Source organism: Parasteatoda tepidariorum, chromosome 6 (assembly GCF_982258835.1).
Source record: "Parasteatoda tepidariorum strain Cologne lab strain chromosome 6, Ptep-v5.0, whole genome shotgun sequence".
Lineage (NCBI taxonomy): Eukaryota > Metazoa > Arthropoda > Arachnida > Araneae > Theridiidae > Parasteatoda > Parasteatoda tepidariorum.
The window spans coordinates 54,272,908-54,297,936 of NC_141760.1; the positions used below are offsets into that span (position 1 = coordinate 54,272,908).

Genomic DNA, 25,029 nt, shown 5'->3' on the forward strand with positions numbered 1-25,029 from the left:
TCTTCGTGGAGGATAATTTGATGAAAATGACTCGTATTTACGTTACATAGAGAGGAAAACCTCCTACGGCTAACCTGATGGCAAGGGGACTTGAACCCATGATCTGTCTAAAATTGAGGATATTTTACGTGACATAGCACTGTGGTCAGTGCGAGCCAGGTGCAGAATTTATATCGACAAGCCATCGCTGGGATTCGAACCCGCGGGTCACCTCATTAAGAGGTGAGCAGTTTATCCCTTAAGGCTTAAGCCACCACAGTTATTCCGCTAATTAAATATTTTCAAAATAAAATGGTATTGTATTGGTTTATTACGTTTACAATTATCTTTATATACTCCAATTATTATGTCTGGGTTTTGAATGAAGTTTGATAATCTCGGGTTCCATTGCTGAAAAAAAGTGTTAACAGCAGATCTAGACTATTTCGTCTCAGTTTAAATAGATAACATTTCCAAAACACACGATACTCTAAATTAGCATAGATGAGCGTACAGATAAAACTTTCCTGGTCGGCTTCCTATATAGCTTGTTTTATCTAAATCCAACAAATATCTCCGAGTTTAAAGTGGAGAGGCGAACTTTTTAAGGATTTAAAAGAAAATCCCGTTTATCTCTTTTCCACGAGATGCAATAATACCTAGGTATCTAAGCATTCGCCTATAATTTAACACTTTAAACAGAAAATTGCATTTACTATTAAGAGTCAGGATATGCTTCCTAGAACATTTCTTTGTAAATGGGGCACCAAGATAGGATGTGTTGTGATTGGTTATGTGACAGGGGTGAGAATTATTTCAATCTATGTCATTTTAATTTTATTGAATGTAATTTGTTGCACTAATCAAAATAATGAAAAAAAAAATTATGTTACATCGTTCACGAATTTTATTTTTTAATAAGTTATCAAAATGTTATTAATACTTGAACATCTTGAAACCATTAAACTAACAGCAAACGTCTATTTCAGTCTATGAATTATTATCGCTAAAACTCAAATGCCGTTAATATATACACATTACCAAACCAATCTGAAAATTAACAAGGGTAATCCGTATAAGAGCGGGATTAATAGTTTTAGGCAATTTAACTATTGTTACAATTTGTTTCTCTTATTTCATCGATGAATTTGTTGATTGTTTGTTTGTATAATCTTGACTTGATTCTTTAGATATTGAAAAATAAACAATTAATATTATATTAGTTTCTTTAATGGAAATAATGTTGGAAAATAATTTAATTCTTGGAATTATAGTTTTTAAAGGGATTTATGATTGATTCTGTTAACTAGTGTGTTGATGAATTAATTATATTAACTTGATTTAGATAGGGAAAAATAAATAAATAACATTATGTTGATTTAAATGTACGGAAACGCTGCTGTGTTGTTCCATCAAAGATCTTATTTTCACTTAAACGAGTTAATAATAGGTAATGTGCAGATTATCTAGGTAACGTGCCGATGTCCTAGATAATTTGAAAAATGAAACAATTTTTTGGTACTTACAGCGGATTACCTTAGTTAATCTGCATATAATCTGCAGAATAACGGAATTTTAGAGCGTTAATATATTCAAAGTACGAAAACTATTAAAATGGTGGCTGACATTTTATGATGCTACCTTTCTTACTATCTGAAACAGAGTTGAAGGTCGAAAAGTTCCGGTACGTTTTTCCGGTGCGTTCCGGAAGCTGGAATGCTGTTCTGAAACTTTAATCTTATTTCGTTTAATTCTTTAAGTCCCTCGACTGATTTCTTTCTTTTTTTTTCTTCATAAAATCAAATTATTTTCTGCTTGTAATATTATAAAGTTAATTTTAAACTGTAATGACATTCTCCGGCGTATAGTAAATATATAGCATACTGCCGTGCAATTAAAAAAAACAAAAAAAAAAAAAAACAACGTAAGTGATTCTAGATAGATTCCGAGAAAAATTGCTTGACAACTATTTCCTTAGCCTCGCTAAAATAGAATTTAAAAAGACTGACGAAATAAAATTTATTATTATTATTATTATTATTATTTTTTTTTAAAAAGAAAAAAAAAAATCGCTATCTGTCCCTTCAAAAATGCCGAATATATAAAAATCTATATTTCGAATTTTTTAAGGCAGTATAGTAGAATATATACAATAGATGTATAATATTTATAATAATTTAGAAAAGTGAAAATCAAATAAAAAATTATTTAAATAAAAGTTGAGACAATATGGATGGGTCATAACAGGAAAAATAACTATAGATGAAATGAATAACGTTGAAAAATATATTATAAAATTTATGGGTCTGGTTCATTTCATCGACAATCACTTCATCGACAGGCCATTTCATCGACACCACTTCATCGACAGGCCATTTCATCGACTAGGTCATTTCGTCGACAGGCCATTTCCTCGACAGGCCATTTCGTCGACAGGGTCATTTCGTCGACAGGGTCATTTCATCGACAAGTCATTTCGTCGACAGGGTCATTTCATCGACAAGTCATTTCGTCGACAGGGTCATTTCGTCGACAAGGTCATTTCGTCGACAGGGTCATTTCGTCGACAGGGTCATTTCATCGACAGGGTCATTTCGTCGACAAGTCATTTCGTCGACAGGGTCATTTCATCGACAGGGTCATTTTGTCGACAGGGTCTTTTCATCGACAGGGTCGTTTCGTCGACAAGGTCATTTCGTCGACAAGTCATTTCGTCGACAAGTCATTTCGTTGACAGGGTCTTTTCATTTACAGGGTCATTTCGTCGACAGGGTCATTTCGTCGACAGGGTCATTTCGTCGACAAGTGATTTCGTCGACAGGGTCATTTCGTCGACAAGTCATTTCGTCGACAGGGTCTATTCATTTACAGGGTCGTTTCGTCAACAAGGTCATTTCGTCGACAAGTCATTTCGTTGACAGGGTCTTTTCATTTACAGGGTCATTTCGTCGACATGGTCATTTCGTCGACAAGTGATTTCGTCGACAGGGTCATTTCATCGACAGGGTCATTTCGTCGACAGGGTCTTTTCGTTGACAGGGTCATTTCGTCGACAGGGTCATTTCGTTGATAGTGTCATGCGTAATTCTGAAACTATTTTTGAGATTTATTCTAAATATTTCTATTATTAATTAGAAAAATGCACTTATTTAATTTTATACTAAAGTAAAATTCTTTATGGCGGTTTATTGTTCCAATTGCACTAAAAGAAGTTCGCTTTTTAAATTAATTAATAGGTAGTTGAGAAGCGTTTAAACGGTTGATGTATCGAAATCCACATTTCTATATCTAAATCGTAATAGCTCGACACTTATTTTTAGGATAGGTAAGGATTGTCTTCAGAACATTACCAAGCATGGTATCCGGACCGTGGTTACAGTTAATATAGTGTGACGTTAACAATCAAATTGTTTTTAATATCAAATCAAATTAATAAAATATATTTTTAGAATTAAAAGTAATAAAAATATATTACATTGAAAATTTAGACACTATTTCAAGGAGAGGAAAGCTAAATTTATTGCTGTAAAAATTTTCAACATTTTTACATAAATTTTAACAAAAACATGGACATCAGTCGAATTCTCACAGAAATGAAAATAATCATAGACCTAATTATTATATCTGCATAAGTAGAAAAAAAATTCTAGGTTTCTTATGATGGAAAAGTAATTTCTTAATGTTCACTTTAATTGCAATTTTAAACTTTTTGCTCAGCATCTTTAACATTAGGACAGGAATATGCTTATTCGAACAATAAAACTGAGTCTTAGTTTCGTTATTACTATTAGAGATTTCGAAGAACAATAGGAACACAAACTTGATGTTTAGGTATTTACCGAGGCGGTTGTAGATTCCCACAATATTTAAAGTGCTACTCACCTTACCAAAATTGTTTAGAAGCACGGGCGTAACGTTGCAAGCCTGTTAGTGTTTGGTCTTCACAAAATATGTTTTTTTTATGAATAGTGAATTTAATAATAATATTAATTATTCAATTCTAATCTAATACTATCAAATTATACTATTTTTGAATTATACTATTATTATAATGAAATAATAATAGTATAATTTAATAAGAATAATAATAGTAGTAAGTAAATTATGAATTAATTCATTTTTTATTTGCAGGATTTAAATTAGACACATTTTGCTTAAAAGAAAATTAACAAAAAGTCAAGCTTGGAATTTAAATGTAAGAATAAATAACTCCTACTCTACAAAAAAGAAAAAAAAATCTTGCAATTAAAATTTGACCAATTTTTTACTAGTATAATTGCTGAAATTTTTAACTGATTTTCTACACAGGATGAAAACACAATTTTCAAACACTTACTGACCACTATTAGCACGACTTATCGCCAATCAAAATTTTGATTATTTTCTGCCTGAACAAGCCAGGAGACTCAAAACTAAAATGTAGAAAAAATGAAAATAAAAAATGCATATGTATTTAAAATATCAAGTTTGTTCAATAGACTACAAATGAGAAAAACAATTTATAAAAATTTTCACGCATAGCAAAAACCACAAGGGCAAAATTTCACAAAATATTCTATCAACATTCAAAATTCCACTTTTTTCGTTTTGGTAACAAAAATTCACATTTCTTTATCAGGACAGAAAAACATTTTAACATTTGAGTAAAAAAAGAAGTTTGCTAAACTTATTTTAATAAAACATTAATGAGAATAAAATCAGATGCATATAGATAACTCTCCTCAATTATAAACTCAAAAGTCAATTTATTTGCTATATCGTAGTAAATTGCGTTTTTTTCCCAAATGTTTTAGATCATAAAAACCAATTAGACAGGTTTCCTCCCCTCCTCTGATTTAGAACCATTTTTTATATCATTTCGATTGCATCGCATACCGAGGATGTGGAGTCATTGTGATTTTTATCTCTTTTTTTTTTTTTTTTTTTACATTAACGAAGTTTTGTTATAAGGTAAAAAAACTTATAAATGTTTAGGGAACATATAGGATAAAATACATATTAAACTATTAAACGCCAAAACGTTATAAATAATTAGTTAAATAAGAAATAAAATAAACTGGAAATGCGAGAACAAGATTTTTGTTTCAAATAATATTTCATTTAAATTTCACAAGAATTGTCAGAAACTTCCCTCTTCAGCAGAATAGCTGACAAAGACATGAGGAAGAGGATTAGAACAAAAATTTTTATCAACATTATTTCCCAATATGTTTTCCAAGTTGGATTTTCATTTTATTTTTCCCCTCATGCATTTTTTTCCCAAGATTTTTATAATACTAGGAAGTTCAGCCCGTTGCTCACTTCGCTCGCCAACCTTCGTAATAGCCACTCATACAACTTAGTTTGTTTTTTTCCTATATCAATCTTTCTTTTAAAGAGAAAATATATAAATATTGAAATTTCATGTAAGAAAATTTTATTAATATGTCAATAGTAACAAAATTAACGATTACTTGCATATGAAAAAAAATCAACTGAGCTTGAAAAAAATAAATATCTAAACACAGGGAATATATAAATTTTTGATAAAACAAGAAGTAATCTTACTAGCTAACTATCTAAAAGGTTTGTGTTTTTCGGATTAAATTCTTTGTAAACATCACCATTGTTATCATTGCAAAAGATAGTTCCTTTTCCTTCTCTTTTTTTTTTTGGACAAGATTTTAAACTGTATTAATGCGTTTTACTCATTGCGGGGGAACGTTATATAACTATAATTTTCTTTTTTATCGACAGAAAATTTTTGCAGCTGAAATGGCCTGTTGACGAAAAAACTTTGTTATTGAAATTATCTATCGACCACATGGTTTCATTATCTCACAGATTCATTTTATACCGTCTTTTTTTCCTTCCTAATTTCACCCGTCATTCACTCCCTACATCAAGAATCATTCACAATAGTTGTTGCACTTGCTTTTGCGATGATAATCTACAATAATGTACATTAAAAAGTAATCTTAGAAACAAATGTGTTCAATATGATTAGAAAAAAATTGTGTAATATACAACTTAAATGTGTAAAATACAATTAATGTTTCGTTTTTGCAACGTGATATGAATAGAGGAGTAGGCAATTTTCAAATGAAATGCTTTTTTCCGGCAACTTCAATATACTATTAAGATTTTGCATCAGACTAGGCTTAAAAAATTTCATCAGAAATATACTAAATTACAAAAAAGTGCAAGGGGCATAACGTCTATTGTAAAAGAATCATAAGACTAGTTTCAAAATTACGCATGACTTTGCCTACAAAATAATCTTCTCTTAATATTGTCGACGAAATGACCCCTGTTGAAAAAATGACCCTGTCGACAAAATGACCCTGTCGACAAAATGAACCTGTCGACAAATTGACCCTGTCGACGAAATGACCCTGTCGACAAAACTGCCCTGTCGACGAAATGACTTGTCAACGAAATGACCCTGTCGAGAAAATAACCTTGTCGACGAAATGATTTGTCGATAAAATGACCCTGTCGATGAAACGATCACGTCGATGAAATGACCCTGTCGACAAAACTACCCTGTCGACGAAATGACTTGTCGACGAAATGACTTGTCGACGAAATGACTTGTCGACGAAATGACCCTGTCGACGAAATGATTTGTCGATGAAATGACCCTGTCGATGAAACGATCATGTCGATGAAATGACCCTGTCGACAAAATGACCCAGTCGACGAAATGAACCTGCCGACAAAACTACCCTGTCGATGTAATAACCTAGGTGAAGATCATATATGGCAGTACTTTTACTTTCGTTACTTGTACCGCCGGTACAAGTAAAAAGTACGTACTTTTACTTGTACTTCGTTACTTTTTAAATTTAGCACTTCTACTTGTACTTTCGTTACTTTTTTAGGGAAAACGTACAAGTATTTGTAACGGAAATGCCGAATGAAATCGTTACTTTTTTCTAAAACTCGGTAAGCTTTCTTAAAAAAAAATTAAATTAAAAAAAATGATTATGTTTTCTTAATTTATAAAATTAATGTGCAATATATATGCATTCACAGCTAACTTCGTGTTTAATTACCTTGACCTCCCGTGGAGCGCTTATTCAGCGTGGATAAGCACGTTCTGAGAAATTCTCGCAGCAGACTCAGTGACACCACTTTCGAAATACAATTATTTTGCAAAATGAATAAAAATATTAATTAGCAAGTTATTTTCATTCATTTTCGAGTTTTATGCATTTACTTAATACATTGTAAATAAAAATTGTTGGATTTTTTAATTAAGTTTTTTAATTTTCTTTTTGAACTCACTAATAATACATTAATGACTTAACACATTTTTTTACTAAATACATTTTTACCTAGTACATTTTTTACTAAAATTATGTTTATGCCCGACCTTATCAAACAACGCCCAGTCAAATCTCTAAGAACTTCAGAACTATTTGTGCTATAGAAAACTATTATAATTACTATTTTAACTCTTGAAAACTCGAAGGTATTAATTTAGCCGCTGATACTAAAATTGGTTTACAAATTTTAATTATTCCGTTAGGCAGAAATGTTCGGTAAATGATTTTCTTGCATGACTTCATTAGCCATTGCTACAAATAAAACTGAAGACTGTTTTGTTTCAACTTATACTGCACATTCAATTATTTTTTACTAGCTCAAAGATCACAAAGCTATCTGAAACCCCGTGTTTGCTTTGTTTATGTTTGTGCTTTTAAAACGCATTTCTATAGAGTCAAACAATTTTAAATCAATGGTAATTTAAATAAATAAAAATTATAAACTAAAAATTAAAATCAATAGATAAAATTTCGTTTTCATGCAAATCCATAAAAAGTTTGATATTAAAATTATATTTTATTTTAAAATTATATTATACGATTATATTATAAAATTATATTATAATATTCCGAATTTAAAAATAAATTAATGTTCATAACTTTCAAAATTAAAAATAATTAAATAATTAACAACAATTTTTCAAAAACATTAAAGAACATAAGAATATTATTCAATAAAATTTTAGGTTAGTTTGAATGTTCGGTTTCCTAGAAATGTACTTTTAAATCGTTACTTTTTTTGTTCAGTACTTGTACTTTTACTTGTACTTTTTACTCGTTACTTTTTAAAATAAGAACTTTTTACTTTTTACTCGTTACTTTTTTTAAAAATACTTGTACTTTTACTCGTTACTTTTTAAAAGTAACGTTGCCATATATGGTGAAGATACGACCCTGTCGATGAAATGACTTGTCGACGAAATGACCCTGTCGACGAAATGATATGTCGATGAAATGACCCTGTCGATGAAACGATCATATCGATGAAATGACCCTGTCGACAAAATGACCCTGTCGACGAAATGACTTACCGATGAAATGACCCTGTCGATGAAATAAATGACCCTGTCGACGAAATGACCCTGTCGACGAAATGACTTGTCGACGAAATGACCCTGTCGACGAAATGACTTGTCGACGAAATGACCCTGTCGACGAAATGACTTGTCGACGAAATGACCCTGTCGACGAAATGACTTGTCGACGAAATGACCCTGTCGACGAAATGACTTGTCGAAGAAATGACCCTGTCGACGAAATGACTTGTCGATGAAATGACCCTGTCGACGAAATGACCCTGTCGACGAAATGGCCTGTCGACGAAACAACCCTGTCGAGGAAACGGCCTGTCGACGAAATGACCTAGTCGATGAAACGGCCTGTCGATGAAGTGGTGTCGATGAAATGGTGTGTCGATGAAGTGATTGTCGAGGAAATGAATGCGACCCAAAATTTATAGTATATCATCTAATCTCAGAGATTTACGATTATCTCTCTGATTCTCAGCATTGTTTACTAGTAAACAAACCATAAGGTTTGTTTACTAGTCATATGTCATTCAGCGAATTGTGTTTCCCGATGATGAATATATGAGTTCCGGACTCCGGTACCCAAACGTTTAGCATTTACAATACTGTTTGAATGTTAAACGTGTTCTTTAGGTACGAAATTTAAAAAAAACACCTCATAAAATATTTAATTACATAATTTTAGTTTCTGTGTCATTAAAAAGAGCTTTTTTCAGAAAAAAATCCGAGGTAAGCTAAATATTGTTTTTTTGTTGTTATTTTTGAAATTTGCTTCAAGTCTAATTTCACTATTTGAAGTTAGCTTCGAAGATAAGTTTTAGACGCCATCTTCAATTTGCTGAGGGTGGGAGATCAAAACCTAAACATTTCTACAGACAAGTTAGGTATTGAAATTAATTTTTTAGCTTATACTAGGGGTGCACAACCTTTTTGAGTGAAGGGCCACTTGCACAGCAGGTTGGCTAACGAAGGGCCGCACATGCATTTTGAGATGTTAATGAATAATGTTTGAATGAAATGTAGTAATGTTTATTTAAACATTATTAGATGAAATGTAGTAATGTTTATTTAAACATTAGCGTTCCATTTTTTTTTATCAATAAACTTAGTCATATCAATAACTTAGTAGTGTTCCATTATTAGAATTCATTCAAAAATAAAAAAACTTGTACTTTTTTTTTTTACAAAAAAAAACTTGCTATTTTTATCATATGAACAATAGATTCATTAAAATAAATAAACATTGAAGAAAAGAAATGTTTTTTTTTCTATCATATGCAATACGAAAATTTATTTTAGAATTAAATTCTAATAAATAAAAAAAAAAACTGCAATCCCCACAGAATGAAAGTAGGAAAAAGTTTAGTCATAATTAAGTAATATAAATTTAAATTAAATATTTTAATGGAAGAAAATTTATAGGTTTTAAACAAAAGCCTAAAATAAAAACAAAACTGTGATAGTTCAAAATAAAATTAAATGCTTATTTTGTAATGTACTTTATTATTTTATTTTATTAATTATTAGATTTTTTTATATCGTAAACATTTTCCTTTTTTTTTATCGAAAAAGATCACTTAAGCAACAAAAAATTGAAATCTAAACTACAAACAGTGAGCAGTTTAAAAATTCACGTTTTCCGCCATTTTATGAATTTCTCAAGTTGCAATAACATTGCATTTAAATTAGGGAGGGATGTAACGAGTACTTGGCCCTTCTGTGAAAAATTCAGTTGGTTGAATGATCAGTCAAATATTCGGCAGAATATTTTTTAGAAATGTATTTTTCTAAGTTTTTTTTATTTCTGAATTTTTATAGATATTATTATTATTATTTTTTAAAATTATAATCAGACAAGTCAATTTTGTCATTTTTTCGATACTTTGAGAATTGAGAAGGATTTTTTTCTATTTCCTGCTGTTTTTATTATAACCCAGCATTTTAACAGAATGTTTCATACTATTAATTTATTATCACTCTTTCCTTGTACTGTAATATAAATAACCAGTAACATAGAAAAGTGTGATTTTTGGTATTAAAGTTTTATTTCCGGAACTAAGAAATATTTGTTTTTTTCTGTTTTTCTTTTTTCAGGCATTTTTATTAAGAGTCAACATTTTTTTTAAAAATAAAGTTACTAATAAAATTTATTTTAGAGAAATTTTTTTTCTTCTAAAATTATGGTAATGAGAAAAATTTAAATTGAGATTTTCGGCATAAGATTTTCATTTAAAAAATTAAGAACCTTTTTATTTTCTTTAAATAAATAAAAAAAAACTTTTTTTTAGACGTTTTCATTATAATGTAGTAATTTTTAATAGCATTTCTGTTGACTCAATTCTTTTTTCTTGCCTTTTTCTGGTAATTGAAAAACTAAGATGTTCAGCTTAAAAAAAAATTTTCAAAAATTAAGATTGATTTTTATGTTCTCTGTTTCGCTTTTCGACATTTTCAAAAACGTTCTTGATTGGCCTTATTTTTTAGAGTTAATTTATGAATACGTTTTTCCAGGAAATATTATTCTGAGCATTGAAATTTTAGTTTCAGTGTTGGTGTGCTGCTAAAAGATTTTGCTATTTGGCCCCAAGTGTACGGCGTTCAGTCGATTTTTTCTTCTTCTTTTTTTTGCCGAATACTTAGTTTTTGATCAAATCACAATTCATTACCACATTCGACCAAATCATATTCGTTGCGGAAATAAAAGTGAAGGAAAAATAACTAGGATTTATGATAAAACTGTACCGAAATACCGTATCAAAAAGTGATTATTTAATTGCGCGATTAGCAATCACATGTCGTAATAACATCATAGTTAAATAACGGGATCGTCCAAATCATGTGGAAAAGTATAGAAATAAATGGGAAAAAATATATTTATGCTGAACTCAGCACGAATAAAGCGTGTTAAATGCATGATTTAAAATTTGCATGTCGTAATAGAATAATTGGAATTTTTATAATACGTGGGAACGCATAGCAATAACTGCCGAAAAGAATGTTGAAAAAAAAAGAAAGAATTGCAAAAAAAAAGATAAAAAATCACTTAGATTTAAGATGAAATCGTCATAAATAAAGCGCACAGAAAGTGATTATGCGATCTGAAACTCGCGTTGTAATAAAAATTCGGGATTTTCGAAATCACGTAGAAAAGCGGAAATAACTGTTTAAAAAAAAATCATTTATATTTACCATAAAATTGGCTTAAAGAAAGCGCATTAAATGTACATTTACTAAAGAATCTGTTAAAATTGATTGTGTCAAAACGTGATGATTTAAAAGTGCGATTAAAAATTGCCATTTTTAAAATTTTTTTTATTGTGTTTAGAAGCTCTCGCGGGCCGCACTTCATTAGTCGAAGGGCCGCATTTGGCCCGCGGGCCGCAGGTTGTGCACCCCTAGCTTATACTATTTTACGCATAAAAGTTTTTTACACATTTCGAAACTAGTAGTTGTACCAACTAATTTTTAATTGATTTAACGTACGAAAGCATATAAACAATTGCCCTTTCATTTAAATAGCTATGTCAATCGCATAAATAAGTTTAAATGCACAAATTGTGCTTTTTCCCTCTAAATTTTTATAAATTCTGTATAAACTATTTACTCTGTCGACTTGCTTTTGGTTTTATTAAATTATGCTTAAAATAATGCCGAGGAAACAATATTTCATTATTTAGATAGGAATATCAGAAGCATAAATGGGTATAAGTCAAAAATTGTACTTTTTATTCATTATACCTGTCAAATAGCTTATAACTTCTAAAACAAAGTAAAAGGAGAGATCCATTATTCAAAGCTTATCAAAAATGGACATTGCCAAATGTCTAGCCGATTCAGCAAACCCCATGATTTTTAAGGTTGATATTTAAATAATTTGGCATACAAGAATAAATTCTAAAATGTTTGTTAAAAATTATAGTAAATATATTAACGTATTTAGAAATGTTTAACGCAGTTGAAGTAAACCAACTTTACAACAATATTTAAGTTTTCAGCCTTCCTCTTTAATAAATTCAAGATAATGGCTAAGTTCGCGTCGAAGTTGGGTGCATACTTCATATAGCCAAGACTCGCCGTGGACTGATCGTAAAGACACGATTCCCATTTGAACACCGAAGTAAAGTATCTCTGGCTGCTGTCAGTAAGCGGGTGGGTGACTACTTTGATCAACACGCGTAGGGACCGAGGGTGCGTGGTATCGGTCCTCGTTAAGCTGTTTTACCGTTAAGTGCTTAATTTCGCGCCCAGGTCATCGGGCCACCAAAGAAGGGGAGCCATCCCCTCTTCAGAGGATCAAAATACCGATGGCGTGTCTTCGGATCATCCTCAGGGATGTTTATTAGGCCGTCGCCAATAGTTTATTGTGCAGCTCTAGTGCGACGTAAATAAAGTTCCTACCTACCTCATACATCAAGAACACAAATTTAAATATGATTTAGATCTTTCCCTAGTTTCCTTCCGTATTCAACTACTTTGGAATCTGACATAAATATACCGGCTTCAACACCCTGGACCATGTTATCCAGGATAACCATATTAATCCTTTTTTACATTTCTTATAAATTACCTTATTGAAATGAAAAAAAAAAAAATTAATTTTGATTTATTCTTTATTAGTTGTTTTACTCTTATTAAAGGGTCTAAGTATCGCACTTTGCGTAGGATCAGTCATTCGTCTCTTTTTTGGATTGCCCATCGTACTTCAAGATGACGAACTTCAAGGTCAATTTCCTTGTAAGTAATCAATTATTATTATTATTCTTACTTACAGCTGTTTCAAACACGATGATTTTATCTAATCACAAAAGAGTAAAAGTTATTAAATAACTAAAATTTTGAAAACATACGTCATTTTTAGTCAATATTAATATTATCACAAAGAGTTTAGTCTTGTTGTCTTATGAGAGTTTTATGACCAATTACTTGATAAGTAAATTTTTATTGCGCAACACAACAACTAGATTTTTAGTAAAAATTTTATGTACTTATTTGTTTCGAGAAAAAGTACTGTCATTAAATTAAATATTTTAGTACTATGCTGCACAATTACAAATAAACTATAGTTTATAATTAAAAAAGTTTTATTATTTTTTTGAAATTAGCTTGAGTTTCTGTATTCTTTCTTACAGTTAACCCATTATATTTTATATTCACTGCTGCTTATTTTGCAATGCATACTGTGACGTCATTCGGTCTCGTACCTGCAGTTAAAGAGGTAAGATTTAAAGTTATTTTGTAATATATATACATATTTTTCTTCCTTTTTTAAAATCCTTTTTGTATTTATTTATTGTGCTATATGTATATAATATATTTATTAACGATAACCAAATGTTTATTGCATAGAATGTATTAATGAACACATTTAATAAATTTTTTGCTACATCATTTACAATAAAATGGGTAACTTTGTGACAGGTGAGATTACTTGGGAACATTCCCGTTTTCCGGAGTTAAAATGGCTTCCAGTGATAACAAAAATTTAGATAATTTTTTGTCAGTCTCAGAGACGATATAGTGAAAACATGAATGGGTATTAGGTTGGGAAATAGCTGACATTTCTGTGATAACTTATACTAGTTAATCTAAAACAACTGTCGTTTGACTATGTCTCTTTTATTAACATTATGAAGAATAAATATGACATTTGTAGGGTCAGGTCTTCCATCACTGGATCATATTATTCCTGACATTACAGCAAACTCAAGTGTAAGAAGATATAACTTTTACACTACTATTTGATACCTTACTTTAGTGGCGTACGCAAGGGAGGGGTTTAGGGGTTTAAACACCCCCCTTGAGCTTAGATAAAATGGCAAAAATAAAAATTTTAGTAGAAATTATGCGAGCTATTAATTTTTAAGGCTATATATTTTTGTCTGCCTTATGCCTACTTTTTTTTTCTCACGGTATTTCTCAGAATACTGAAAAAACATTTACTATAATAGGGTTGTACTTTTGAAATCAAATTCACGTGATACTGTAACGGACTGGTTCCTTTCTGTCCTACCAGTATAGTTTTCGAGACGAATCATTCACGAGGTCTTTACGCGATGATTCTGGAATCCTAGACGTTCTGTCGTCTTTAAGACAATTTGAGAATTTTGGAGATGCGGTGAAAAATTATATAAAAGGGGGAACGGAGTACAGTGGAGTTAGTCAGACTAAGAGTTATCTCTGCCGCTTGTCTTTCGGAGCTTGTCGCTAAATCTGTTTTGATTTATCTCAACAAAAAGTTCATTCAATCGCTTAACCCGTCGTCGCCACTATTTCGACTAGTGAAGAAATCAGTAACAATACCATTGGAGATACTGTGCTCGTTGAAGTTATTCATTCCAGCTCGAAACTTTGAGATCGTAGCATAGCGGATATTTCTGTACCAATCCATATATATATATTATATATATATATATTTGCTGTTCTTGGATCTTTAGGATGTCAAAACGATGAATTTAACAATTTTTAATTATTTTGAGAAAAAACCGCTACCTGAAATTAGTGAGGTGGCAGCATCTAGTACCAATGTAAGTTTTTCTGTTGTACAGAAATATACTTCCGTTGAAGAAAACGTTTCTAGCATAACAAAATCTGATGAATGTGAAAGTGGCCCTCAAAGTGTTACTTCCCACCCATATGACATTGGACTTTCTTAGAAGATATTACATCATGTTCTTAAACTTAAAAAATCAAATCAAAATTTAACTAAACAATGTTGTCTAAATAAAAAGTCAAAATTGTCTAGCTGTCTAAATTAGGGAAATAATAGTGCTTTATTACAGACTCGAATTTCTTATAGTAGTTTCAGAAAATTATGAACAAATTCTGCGTACGCCACTGCCTTACTTTAACATTGCAGTAAACTTAGATACTAAGGTTCCACCTTTTATTTTTTTAACATTGTAACTAATCTATTATTAAATTGCGTGCAATGTGTTTTATTTGAAAACTCTATCCCCCCTCTAGGAGCAAGGTCTATTTATCATTCCAAGCATAATAATGCTTCCTGTAGATGCTGCTCTTTCTTGCATTGGAGTCATTGTTTTAGGAGTGCTACTGGTATAAATTTTTACGTTACAGAAATTAATTAGCTGTAAAAAAAATGTTTGAATTTTAATTTAATGCACTATGTTCGTTCTGAAGCAAAAAGACTCATATAGCCAGTTAAATAAATTTGGCACTGTTCAGATTAAAAATGATTGACTTCTTTTATATGCATATTTTAAAATCCCACATTACTGTAAGTTTTTCTTGCACAAATTTTAAATAAAGCAGTAGTTTTCTTTTTAATCCCTTAAGAAGTATTTTGGGATGAGTTATCAAAGCTAAAAGCTTATATGCATCAAGGTGGAAAAAGTGCAAAATCTGGCAATAGTATCATTTCATTCTACTTTGTTTTAAAGACAAAAATGCATTGACAATTAATATTTAAAAAAATAAATAAAATATAGCATACTTGAAGGGAAAAAGTGATGCAGTTTAAAACTCAATAGTACATTTATTTTAAATCCTCCTAGATAAATGAAATGGATTTACTGCAAGTTTTTCCGCCTGCCTTTCAGCCTAGTGAGTTATCACAAACTTTTAACGTAAGGGGTTGAAGTTCCAAAAATTAAAAAAGCACAAAGAATCTACACACCATATCTTGAATGTGTAGAATCAATTTTAAGCAATATAATATGAAACATGCTCTTAAAATTTATTAGAACTCACTTTCTATTAGATTGGTTATTTTGTCTTTAATTCAAAATTGTAGAGAAGATTACTGGCTTAATTGTTCAGTATTTAACTAGGCATACTCATGGGAACTGTACTTTGGAAGCTAATTGCAAAAATAAACAATATTTATTTTATAGAACCTTATTTTTGCATAATTTTTATATACTACTGTAATACAAATAAAATCGAAAGTGTACTCTTAAAAATTCAGTATTTAACATATTTCTGTTTTCTTCTAATGTCAGATTCCTTTGTTATAAATATTGAAAAATCCCCGAAATTTTACACATTATAACTGTAAAGGATAAAATTTTAACTGGTTTATGCAATATAAAACACAACCTTAATATTTATTAAACCTATTTGGTGTACATAATTCTATCTTATTGATGTAAATTATTTATTAACAGATAAAGTAATTTATAAAATTTAAACACTATATGTATGTTAATAGGAGAAGCAAAAAGAGTTGCATAAATTTTTAGTTGGTGGTATCATTGTTGGCTCTACAACTTCACCCATCTTGGTAAGCCTTTAAGTAGCTTCAGTTAGATATGATTTATATAATTTTAATTACCAATAAATGTTATAATTAAGTAATGTATGTTGCAATATATATTTCATTTATAGATTTATTTCACCCTAATTGTGGTATCAGAATTTGAAGAAGTGTTTGAAAGATCAGATCACAAACTCTTTGGTAATTACTCAACAAATAACTATTTTTTTAAAAAAAATAATAAAATAACTTTATTACTAATGGAAAGCAATTTTTAACTTTTTTTTTTAGTGCTAAGGAAAAAATTGAATTCTGATAGCCACAATAAGAGAAATTACAAAAATGAACATTCTACTGCAGCCAAATGCCATGGCACGATTGTGTGATTAAGAATATGAAGATTTCAAGAGTCACAAGATACAGGAATACAAGTTTTAAAGTTTTTATTCACTGAAATTTACATCATAACATTAAACTACAAGAAGAAGAAACAAAATATCCAAGGACACAAATACAATACATTATTATTGAAAACTTTTGAACAATCAATCAAATTATTCAAGAACATACAACTAACAACTTGTTAAAAATATTTTCTTTGTAAATGACTTCAATAATTATAAAACTAAAATTCATTCCTTAACATATTACATTTTGTACAATTTTTAGGCAAATAACACCAACTATATGAATTATTTATCAATATACATGAAATGGAAAAAAATTCACAGAATTTTCAGTCTATTAAATGTTCCATTGTTTTCAAAATTTAATAAGAGTACAATAAGTGCTTAACCTAATTAATGGCCTTAAAATGTACAAGAATTTCATTTTCAATTTCTTGAATATCTCTTTGTCTAATACCAGTACATCACAAGCTTTGATGGATATTACTGTCCTGAAAAATAAATAATGAAAACTATGAATAATAATATCACAATAAATTCAATATTTTTTAAAGAAGCATTTCTAATAAATAAAAAAACATTTGTAGATTCACATTATGTTTTAATCTCTTTGTTATCTGCTTTTAATAAAGTTTGCATTGGTATTATTGTTTTGGTTCAGTTTTGGATTGTTAATAATAAATAAAAATTATGTTCTTTTATATATATAGCATAATAAATATATAAAAAAACACGAAGAAAAATAAGAAATTCCCCCCCCCTTTTTTCATTATTCTGTAATTTTCGCCTTGTTTTCTCTATATATTGATATATCTATATGTTCTCTATATGTATATATATATAATGTGTAGTAGATTGAAAGATTTTGCATATTTTCCAATTTGAGAATTAAGAAATGCAATCTGTACTTAGCATATGTCACAGCATAGAAAAAAAATTAGTACTTAATTACTTATTTTTCTGAAAAAAATTATAATAGTTTAAGTTAAATTTATTATAACACAATGAAAAAAATAATGCAATAGTTTTAAAATGTCTCCCTCTGATTAACTTTTAAGAAAGGTTATATTTGGTTTTATTATGAAACGTTTTTCTGAAAAGCTGTTACATATGCATTAATTCGAGTGTGCCGTCTTAAAAAAGACAATTAAATTTATTGATCCTTATTTATGATTTGCATTGTTTTGAGTAATAAAAAGGAACAGATCAAGGGAGTTATGAGCCTCCATGACTTGTTTGATTAAATGCCAATTAAGAAGTGATTATTAATCAACGCTTTGGCATAAAGGGAGAGATCCATTATTAAAGGTTTATCAAAAATAGACATTGCCAAATGTCTAGCCAATTGAGCCAATCCAATGAATTTTAAGGTTAATATTTAAATTATATGGCATAAAAGAATAAATTCTAAAATGTTTAATGCAGCTGAAGAATGATATGCCTATAATGACATATTCACAGGGGAGGATTAGAAACAGTAGCAAACTTGGTTAGTACATTAATAAAAATAAAAAAAATCTTTTTATAAAATTGTGACTTTTGGCATAGCTGTACAGAAAGAATGAACAAAACAAAAGATTTAATCATAATAAAAATTATTAACACAAAATCCAAGACTAGGAACAAAAATTTTTGGAACAACATTGATCAGCAAGTCAAGGGAATCGCCATAAAAGATATTTCCTATCAATCTTACTTAACTTAACAACATCAGAAAGAAACTATAGCAGGTAAATTTTTGCATGCATTTGGGACCAAGTTAAGTTGATACAAAATATAGTTTTTTAATGTTTCAAAAACTACTCAAATGATTTAGCTGAAGTTTTAAAATTATGTTATATTAAGGAAAATTGCATCAATACATAAGATATATATAGGAAAACTTTTTCACCTTTTGGATTAGCAGAAAAATCGTCATTCTCCACAATACCAGATTTAACAGCAAACTCTTTACCCTAAAATGAAGAAAAGGAATTATAAAAAAAGTAAGAAGACTTAACATAATGATAAGATTATAAGTATCTTTTATATAATTTCTAAAGTGGTTTTAAGAACTCAGAGAAATTTTATGATTCAGGCAAACAACTGTAGTTAGACGCAAAATTTGCGAAAGTTTTCCCAGGTAAGCAGACAATCTGTTTGAATGTTTTTGAAACTAAAACTCTGATGATTGCACTTTTCTTGGAAATATATTAATTAATCCAGAAATAAAACCAATCCATAATTTCAGCAGATTCACACAAAAGTATTTCTTATATCATTTCAACATATTCAAAGAAAGTTCTTATACACTCAATTAGGTTTGAATTTCATATTATCAAGTCATTTTAATTAAATTTTTTATTGTGGAATCAATAACTTAACTGTTAACTCAAACTAAAGTAGTAATAAAAAAAAAAGAATTTTAAGAACATAAAATATTATCTAGTTGTCTTGCATACCATAAGTTTTAAACTTTTACCATTCTGCAAAATCTTGGTTGGCCCATCTGCAGGAAATGATTTAAATTTCAAGACATAAATAGATTGTTATCAGGGAGGAAAAAAAAAACATTGCAATTCATTTAAATACATATAAAGTTTAACTTTACATTAATTAGGTTTTACTACTCACCTGAAAAAATAATTCAATTTTAATTTTACAATAATAGAACTAAGTTTGACAAACTTGATATTTTTAAGAATTAATTTTTATTAATTGGCGAAACTTATAACCAAATACATAGCATTTTCAAAAATTTGAAATTACAGGCATATTCAATGTACATTTCACTAACCTCTTCAAAATATTTTTGATATTCATTCACAGCTTCTAGAGAACTGAATGTAGCAATAAAACGACGTTTCTTGGAAGGTTCGATACTTATATCAATGGCAGACCAAATTGCTTTTTTCCCGTCAACTCTAAGACAGTTTTGAACAGCAATGACATGATCACATACAACTTCATCTTCATCATTAACAATAGAAACATGATATCCATACACTGAATCATCATATGTCATCTGTAGAGTTCCTATACTCTATTAAGAAAAGTTCACAATTATTGTTTTGACTCTGCACAAAGAATTTTCTTCTTTTTTTTTCACACTAAAATTTCACTCAATAAAATAAATTTCCGTAAGAATGTTACGATTAAAATCAAAAAATGATGTGTCTTGCCCATTAAATAGTTATAAAAAATAAGAATGTGTCAAATTTTAATTTTTTATTTGAACTATTTCACTGAACATTTAAGTATGAATATGAATTTACTCCAAATATTTCGCAAGGATACAAATTCTTTAATTTTTCTTGCATTTATTCATAATGAAAATTGTTTGTCTAAATTATGATAAATAATAAATAAGTCACCTGTATGAATCCCTACAAAGATCAAATTATAAATACTTCATCATTGAAAAGAACATCATGAATTTAATTTGCAACTGCAACAATTTCTGTTAAAACTGGACAATATTTTTTCTTATTAGAATAGATTATCTGACAGTGATATTAAATGCCAAACAAATTTCAACAAAAACAAAACAATTAACACACTTTCACGTAAATAAATAAAAACAGTTTTTTAATGGATATATAAATGTAAGCATTAAATTTTATTACCTTTATTACGCTCTCATTGCCATCCATTATTTCGTATGTAACTCTTTTTTCAAACAGTAATTCGTCTTCATCACTTATCTCATCTGAATTTGGATCGTCATTTTCAGCAGATTCTTCATTTTGTTTAGTTTGATTTTCGATTGGTGATTCAGGAGACTTAATTTCAGGTTGAGAACTATTTGGGGTTACAGATTGCTCAGCTCCTGTATTTGGAAACCAAAATGATATTCAGTTAAGTTTAAATAGATACTAAAATTTGGAACAATAAAAAATAATAGCACTGCAATAAGTTCCTAATATTGAAATCTAGAAAGTAGTCTCAACCAAGGCTTGCTAAAAAAAAAAAAAAGAGGCTACCGTATATTCCGGCGCATAATGCGCACCCGTAATTTCTAATACTTTTTTTTAAATTTTAAGATATACTCTTCCCAAATGTAATTTTCCAAAACGGATTTTTGTTCATTTCCATGAAAAAGGCTGGATGGAGGAAAATGGTGTTAAATTGTGGGTAAAAAATGCCTGGCAAATCCGTCCTGGTCGTGTAAGAAAACCAGAAAGCCTTTTAGTGTGGGACATGTTTAGGACCCACCTTACAGATAATACAAAAAATTGTTGAAAGAATGTAACACCGATATGGCAGTTATTCCGGGCGGATTGACATCATTAGTTGAGCCATTGGATGTCTGCTTAAACAAACCATTTAAAGCCAATTTAAAAAAAAACCAGTGGAACACTTGGATGTTGGAGGACTAGAAAACCTTTACGAAAGGAGGACATATGCGTCATGCAAGTTTGGGAACAGTGTGCGAATGGATATTAAAAGCATGGGATGAAATTAAGCCTGAGATGGTTAGAAAATCATAAAAAAAATGCAGCATTTTAAATAATCTGGACGGATCAGAAGATGACTGTTTATTTATGGATGAGGGTAACACAGATGATGAAGACGAAACGAATTGTGATGACATGCCTGAAGAAATAACGAAGGACGAATATAATGAACTATTTATGCAATAATGAAAATCAATAAAGTATATAGGTAAAGGTATGTTATTTCTTTAAAATAAAAGCATGTTTCTATATTTAAAATTTTTTAATCTATAATTTTTTATATTCGGAGTATACAGCGCACCCGTAAATTCCAATGTTATTTTTTGCATTAAAAGTGCGCATTATATGTCCGGAATATATGGTATATTCAATTTGACCTAAATGTTATGCATTTTGAAGAGCATGCATTAACCAATAATATTTAATGGTATTGATATTTTTCTCTTAATAATAATGCTTTAAAGTCTAAACATATTTTCCCTGAAGAACATTTGTCCTTGTACACAATATCTAGGTAAAGCATGTATAGATTCTTATGTCTCATACTTTACCTAAAGACATTGTCTGCAATATATAGATTAAAGAATTTTATACACAATTTCCAAAAAATATTTAATGTTTAAAATGTTGATATTACACAATATAATAAAAAAAGTGAAAACTATTTACCTGAAATTTCATTACTGAGAGTTGGTGGATTTTGTTTTACTATTTCAATGCAATCATTGAAGACTTTCTTAAAGTTGTCTAAAATGTCTTTCCCCTATAAAATAAAAATTATATTGTAGAATGCATATTTTGTCATTGTAATAGATGGGTAATACACTTAGTAAGAAAATACTTGAAGAGTTTTGTCTTAATATATTACTTTAAATCGAACTGCAAATTTTGTAGCTTCCACTTGACCATCAGAGAAATCAACTGCATTCCAACAGAGTGCATTTTCACTAGTTGATAGAGGAGCTAATGACATATCAGATGTTATACAATGATTGCAAGCAATGTTGTGTACTTGATCACGTCTTAAAATAACCCGGAATCTAGCTGCAAAGAAAAGAAAAGAAAAACAATATTTAAAAGTTCTAAGCAGTAGTTATTAAAAATAAATTACATTATTTAAAAAAAATCAAACTCTGCTTAGACTAAACACTAGGTAGCAGTGAACTTTTTAGTGGTCTCGTCCTAACTACCATTAAACTGTTTAATGTTACTTCATTCGATTATAGTAGATTTATTGTTTGGTCCACAGTTGGACCACTATAGCAGGTTTGACTGCAATAAAAGAAACTTTCAACATTAAATTAATAGAATATTGAGACTAAAAAAACCTGCAGTTTGTTCGAAAAAATAAGTTATACTGTAACTGTATAATAATTATAATATTTGGATATTTGATGATAAATTTTAACCAACAAAAAGTGCTCATATCAAAGAAAGGGGCAGGAATGCAGCATTCATAATTTATGAATAATTACAAAACAATGTTTATACATAAAGTTTAGGCTTTTGGTCACATATTGATTTGCTTTGAGACAAAATATTTATGCTAGTGTGAATAACCGAAATTGAAAGAATGTCAACTTTTATTTGTAAATATCATTAATTACAATTACTATTATTAATTAATTTTGACGAATTCTGAATTATTTGTTATGCCTCATTTGATATTAATTTATTCGTTGATATTTATATTTTTATTTGATATTCGATTAAAAAAATATCAGTGTTTGGAATACCAGGTAGTGGCACTTGACCTAAAAAAAAACAAAACATTCAGTAATTTTGGGTAATGGCACTAAAATGGATCTATAATATATTTTGGACACACTTACAGGGGTGATTGTGAGCCCAAGTCAAAATTCCGGAAAATTTCTTGAGTTCAAAAAAAAAAAAAAAAAAAAAAAAAAAAAAAAAAAAAAAAAAGTTTAAATTGAAAAAAATTTAAACAAGGTTTTTTTTCTTCCTTTTTCTCAATATTTCTTAGTTTACTTAAAATATATTTAAAATTTTACACATACCTATGATGACCTGGAGAAGTAATTAAAATTAATAAATATGTCTTTCTTTCTTGAGTTTATGATTATAACAACTATTTACTGATAAAAAATAAATATTAATCATGAATATAAGCTTATAAAGTATCACTCTGGCTCTCCTTTACAAACAAAAAAATAAACTGTGTTTTTAAGTTCCACCTTTGAAAATTTGATTTCCGGAAACTTCTGTGATCAATGATTTTTTTAAACATCTGGACCTTCGATGTCCGGAAACTTCCGGATCACTGTTAGCGAAAATTCCAGAAATCCGGATTTTTTCCGGAGCACAATCAGCCCTGCACTTATAAAAGTGACTGTGATTGTGGACATTCATGGTGAAAGTCGACAACCACCAATTTCAGTATTTCACAGTAACATATATATCATTGCTACAACCTGCTGAACTTCAAAAAACTTAAATAAAACCATGGAATAGCATGATAAGCAAAATAGCAATCAAGATAAAAATTAGTAAAATACTTACTTTAAATTAAGTAACTTAGGTTAACCCCAATAATTATAAAGTATTAAACCAGTATTGTATTAAAACAGATTGAATGATCAATTGTATACTTTTTGAAAAGAGTTTGATAAAAATTTGTTTTGAGAATAAAGAACAGAATTAGATCCGAATTTTCGTTATACAGTGGAAAGTCCCATTTTCAAAATAGTCTGGACTTTGGGGAGCCCGGAAAAAATATTTTTCCGGATAATAGGTCAAGATAAACAAACATCAAAACTTCCTTATTCAATAAAAAATAACAAATAGACAATAATTAATTTTAATTTCAATCAACAACTAGTAAATCCACGTGGCTGCTCTATTTTCACAGCTTTTGTTACAGATTTTTACATGGTTTTCAAAATCTTGATATTATGATATGCCATTATACATAACTTAAATTCCAAATCATTCTTCATTTAGTAATTATTTCTCAATTAGCGATGATTCCACAGTGAATCTGCGGTTTTGCTGACTGTTTTTTTTTTATATAGTTAGTAAAAAGAATTTTCACTTCGACTTATAAAATCTCAGTGTTTTAATATAATAATATTTTGTTCGACAAAATTAGAATCGCACATTTCACACTCAATTATTGACAATTCACCTGCAATCCCACATGGATTTACGAACACATTTTTAATCAATTATTGCAACTGATTTTAATAGTTTTAAAATGCTACATTATCGTAAACAAGAAATTTCGAATTGCACATTTGAAAAATAATTTATTAATATAATAATAACTCGATTTGTGCCAATTTTATTGTCCAGGCAGTTTTTTTCGATCGTATTTTCAACAGTTTGGGATAGTTTTTGTTTCATACTGTTTTTTACTTTTCACATAATTTTAAAAATTTCTTGGGAAAAAAATAAATACGAGTTTTTTTCGCACCGTAATTAACTGCCGAATTTTGTGCCCATGATACCCAATTTTTTTCCATATTGCTACAGAAATCAGATTAAAATCGAACAAAAATCGGAAGACTGGAAAAATCAAAGTTTATTTTTAACAAGTCGTAAAAGTTAAAAAAAAAAAATAAATAAACAACATTCCTCCTTTTTCTAAAAAAGGAAAAGAGCTGTTTATTTTGATTGTTAAATTAAGTTCAGGAA

At 29.3% G+C, this 25,029-nt stretch overlaps 2 protein-coding genes across 3 annotated transcripts in view; one reads left to right on the forward strand and one right to left on the reverse strand.

Moving 5' to 3' along the window:
- The first annotated feature begins 628 nt into the window (after nucleotides 1-628).
- Nucleotides 629-17,586, forward strand: LOC107438614 (uncharacterized). 2 transcript variants are annotated; one of them, XM_016050934.4, is made up of 7 exons: nucleotides 633-783; nucleotides 12,955-13,051; nucleotides 13,447-13,532; nucleotides 15,281-15,373; nucleotides 16,488-16,559; nucleotides 16,664-16,733; nucleotides 16,824-17,586. In XM_016050934.4, the coding sequence occupies exons 1-7, from the start codon at nucleotides 712-714 to the stop codon at nucleotides 16,916-16,918; spliced, it is 585 nt and encodes a 194-aa protein (XP_015906420.2). In that variant the 5' UTR covers nucleotides 633-711; the 3' UTR covers nucleotides 16,919-17,586. The 2 variants fall into 2 exon arrangements, with proteins under 2 accessions (XP_015906421.2, XP_015906420.2); XM_016050935.4 differs by lacking the exon at nucleotides 15,281-15,373 and having other exon boundaries at nucleotides 629-783.
- Nucleotides 16,959-25,029, reverse strand: part of LOC107438605 (nucleoporin 358) — a 54,269-nt gene continuing 46,198 nt past the window's right edge. The window contains exons 30-35 of the mRNA XM_087165875.1: nucleotides 22,244-22,419; nucleotides 22,045-22,138; nucleotides 20,545-20,747; nucleotides 19,716-19,961; nucleotides 18,831-18,894; nucleotides 16,959-17,430 (exon numbers count right to left, since the gene is read on the reverse strand). Of these exons, the coding sequence (XP_087022001.1) occupies nucleotides 17,423-17,430; nucleotides 18,831-18,894; nucleotides 19,716-19,961; nucleotides 20,545-20,747; nucleotides 22,045-22,138; nucleotides 22,244-22,419 (791 nt within the window). The 3' untranslated portion in view covers nucleotides 16,959-17,422. The remainder of the gene's footprint in view (nucleotides 17,431-18,830; nucleotides 18,895-19,715; nucleotides 19,962-20,544; nucleotides 20,748-22,044; nucleotides 22,139-22,243; nucleotides 22,420-25,029) is intronic.

Bases quoted from the DNA above. Each gene is read 5' to 3' on its own strand.
- LOC107438614 (XM_016050934.4), top strand. From the start codon at position 712: ATGCTTCCTAGAACATTTCTTTGTAAATGGGGCACCAAGATAGGATGT. The intron at 13,052-13,446 runs GTAAGTAATCAA...TCTTTCTTACAG, and splicing joins ACTTCAAGGTCAATTTCCTT to TTAACCCATTATATTTTATA. The intron at 15,374-16,487 runs GTATAAATTTTT...GTATGTTAATAG, and splicing joins TTGTTTTAGGAGTGCTACTG to GAGAAGCAAAAAGAGTTGCA.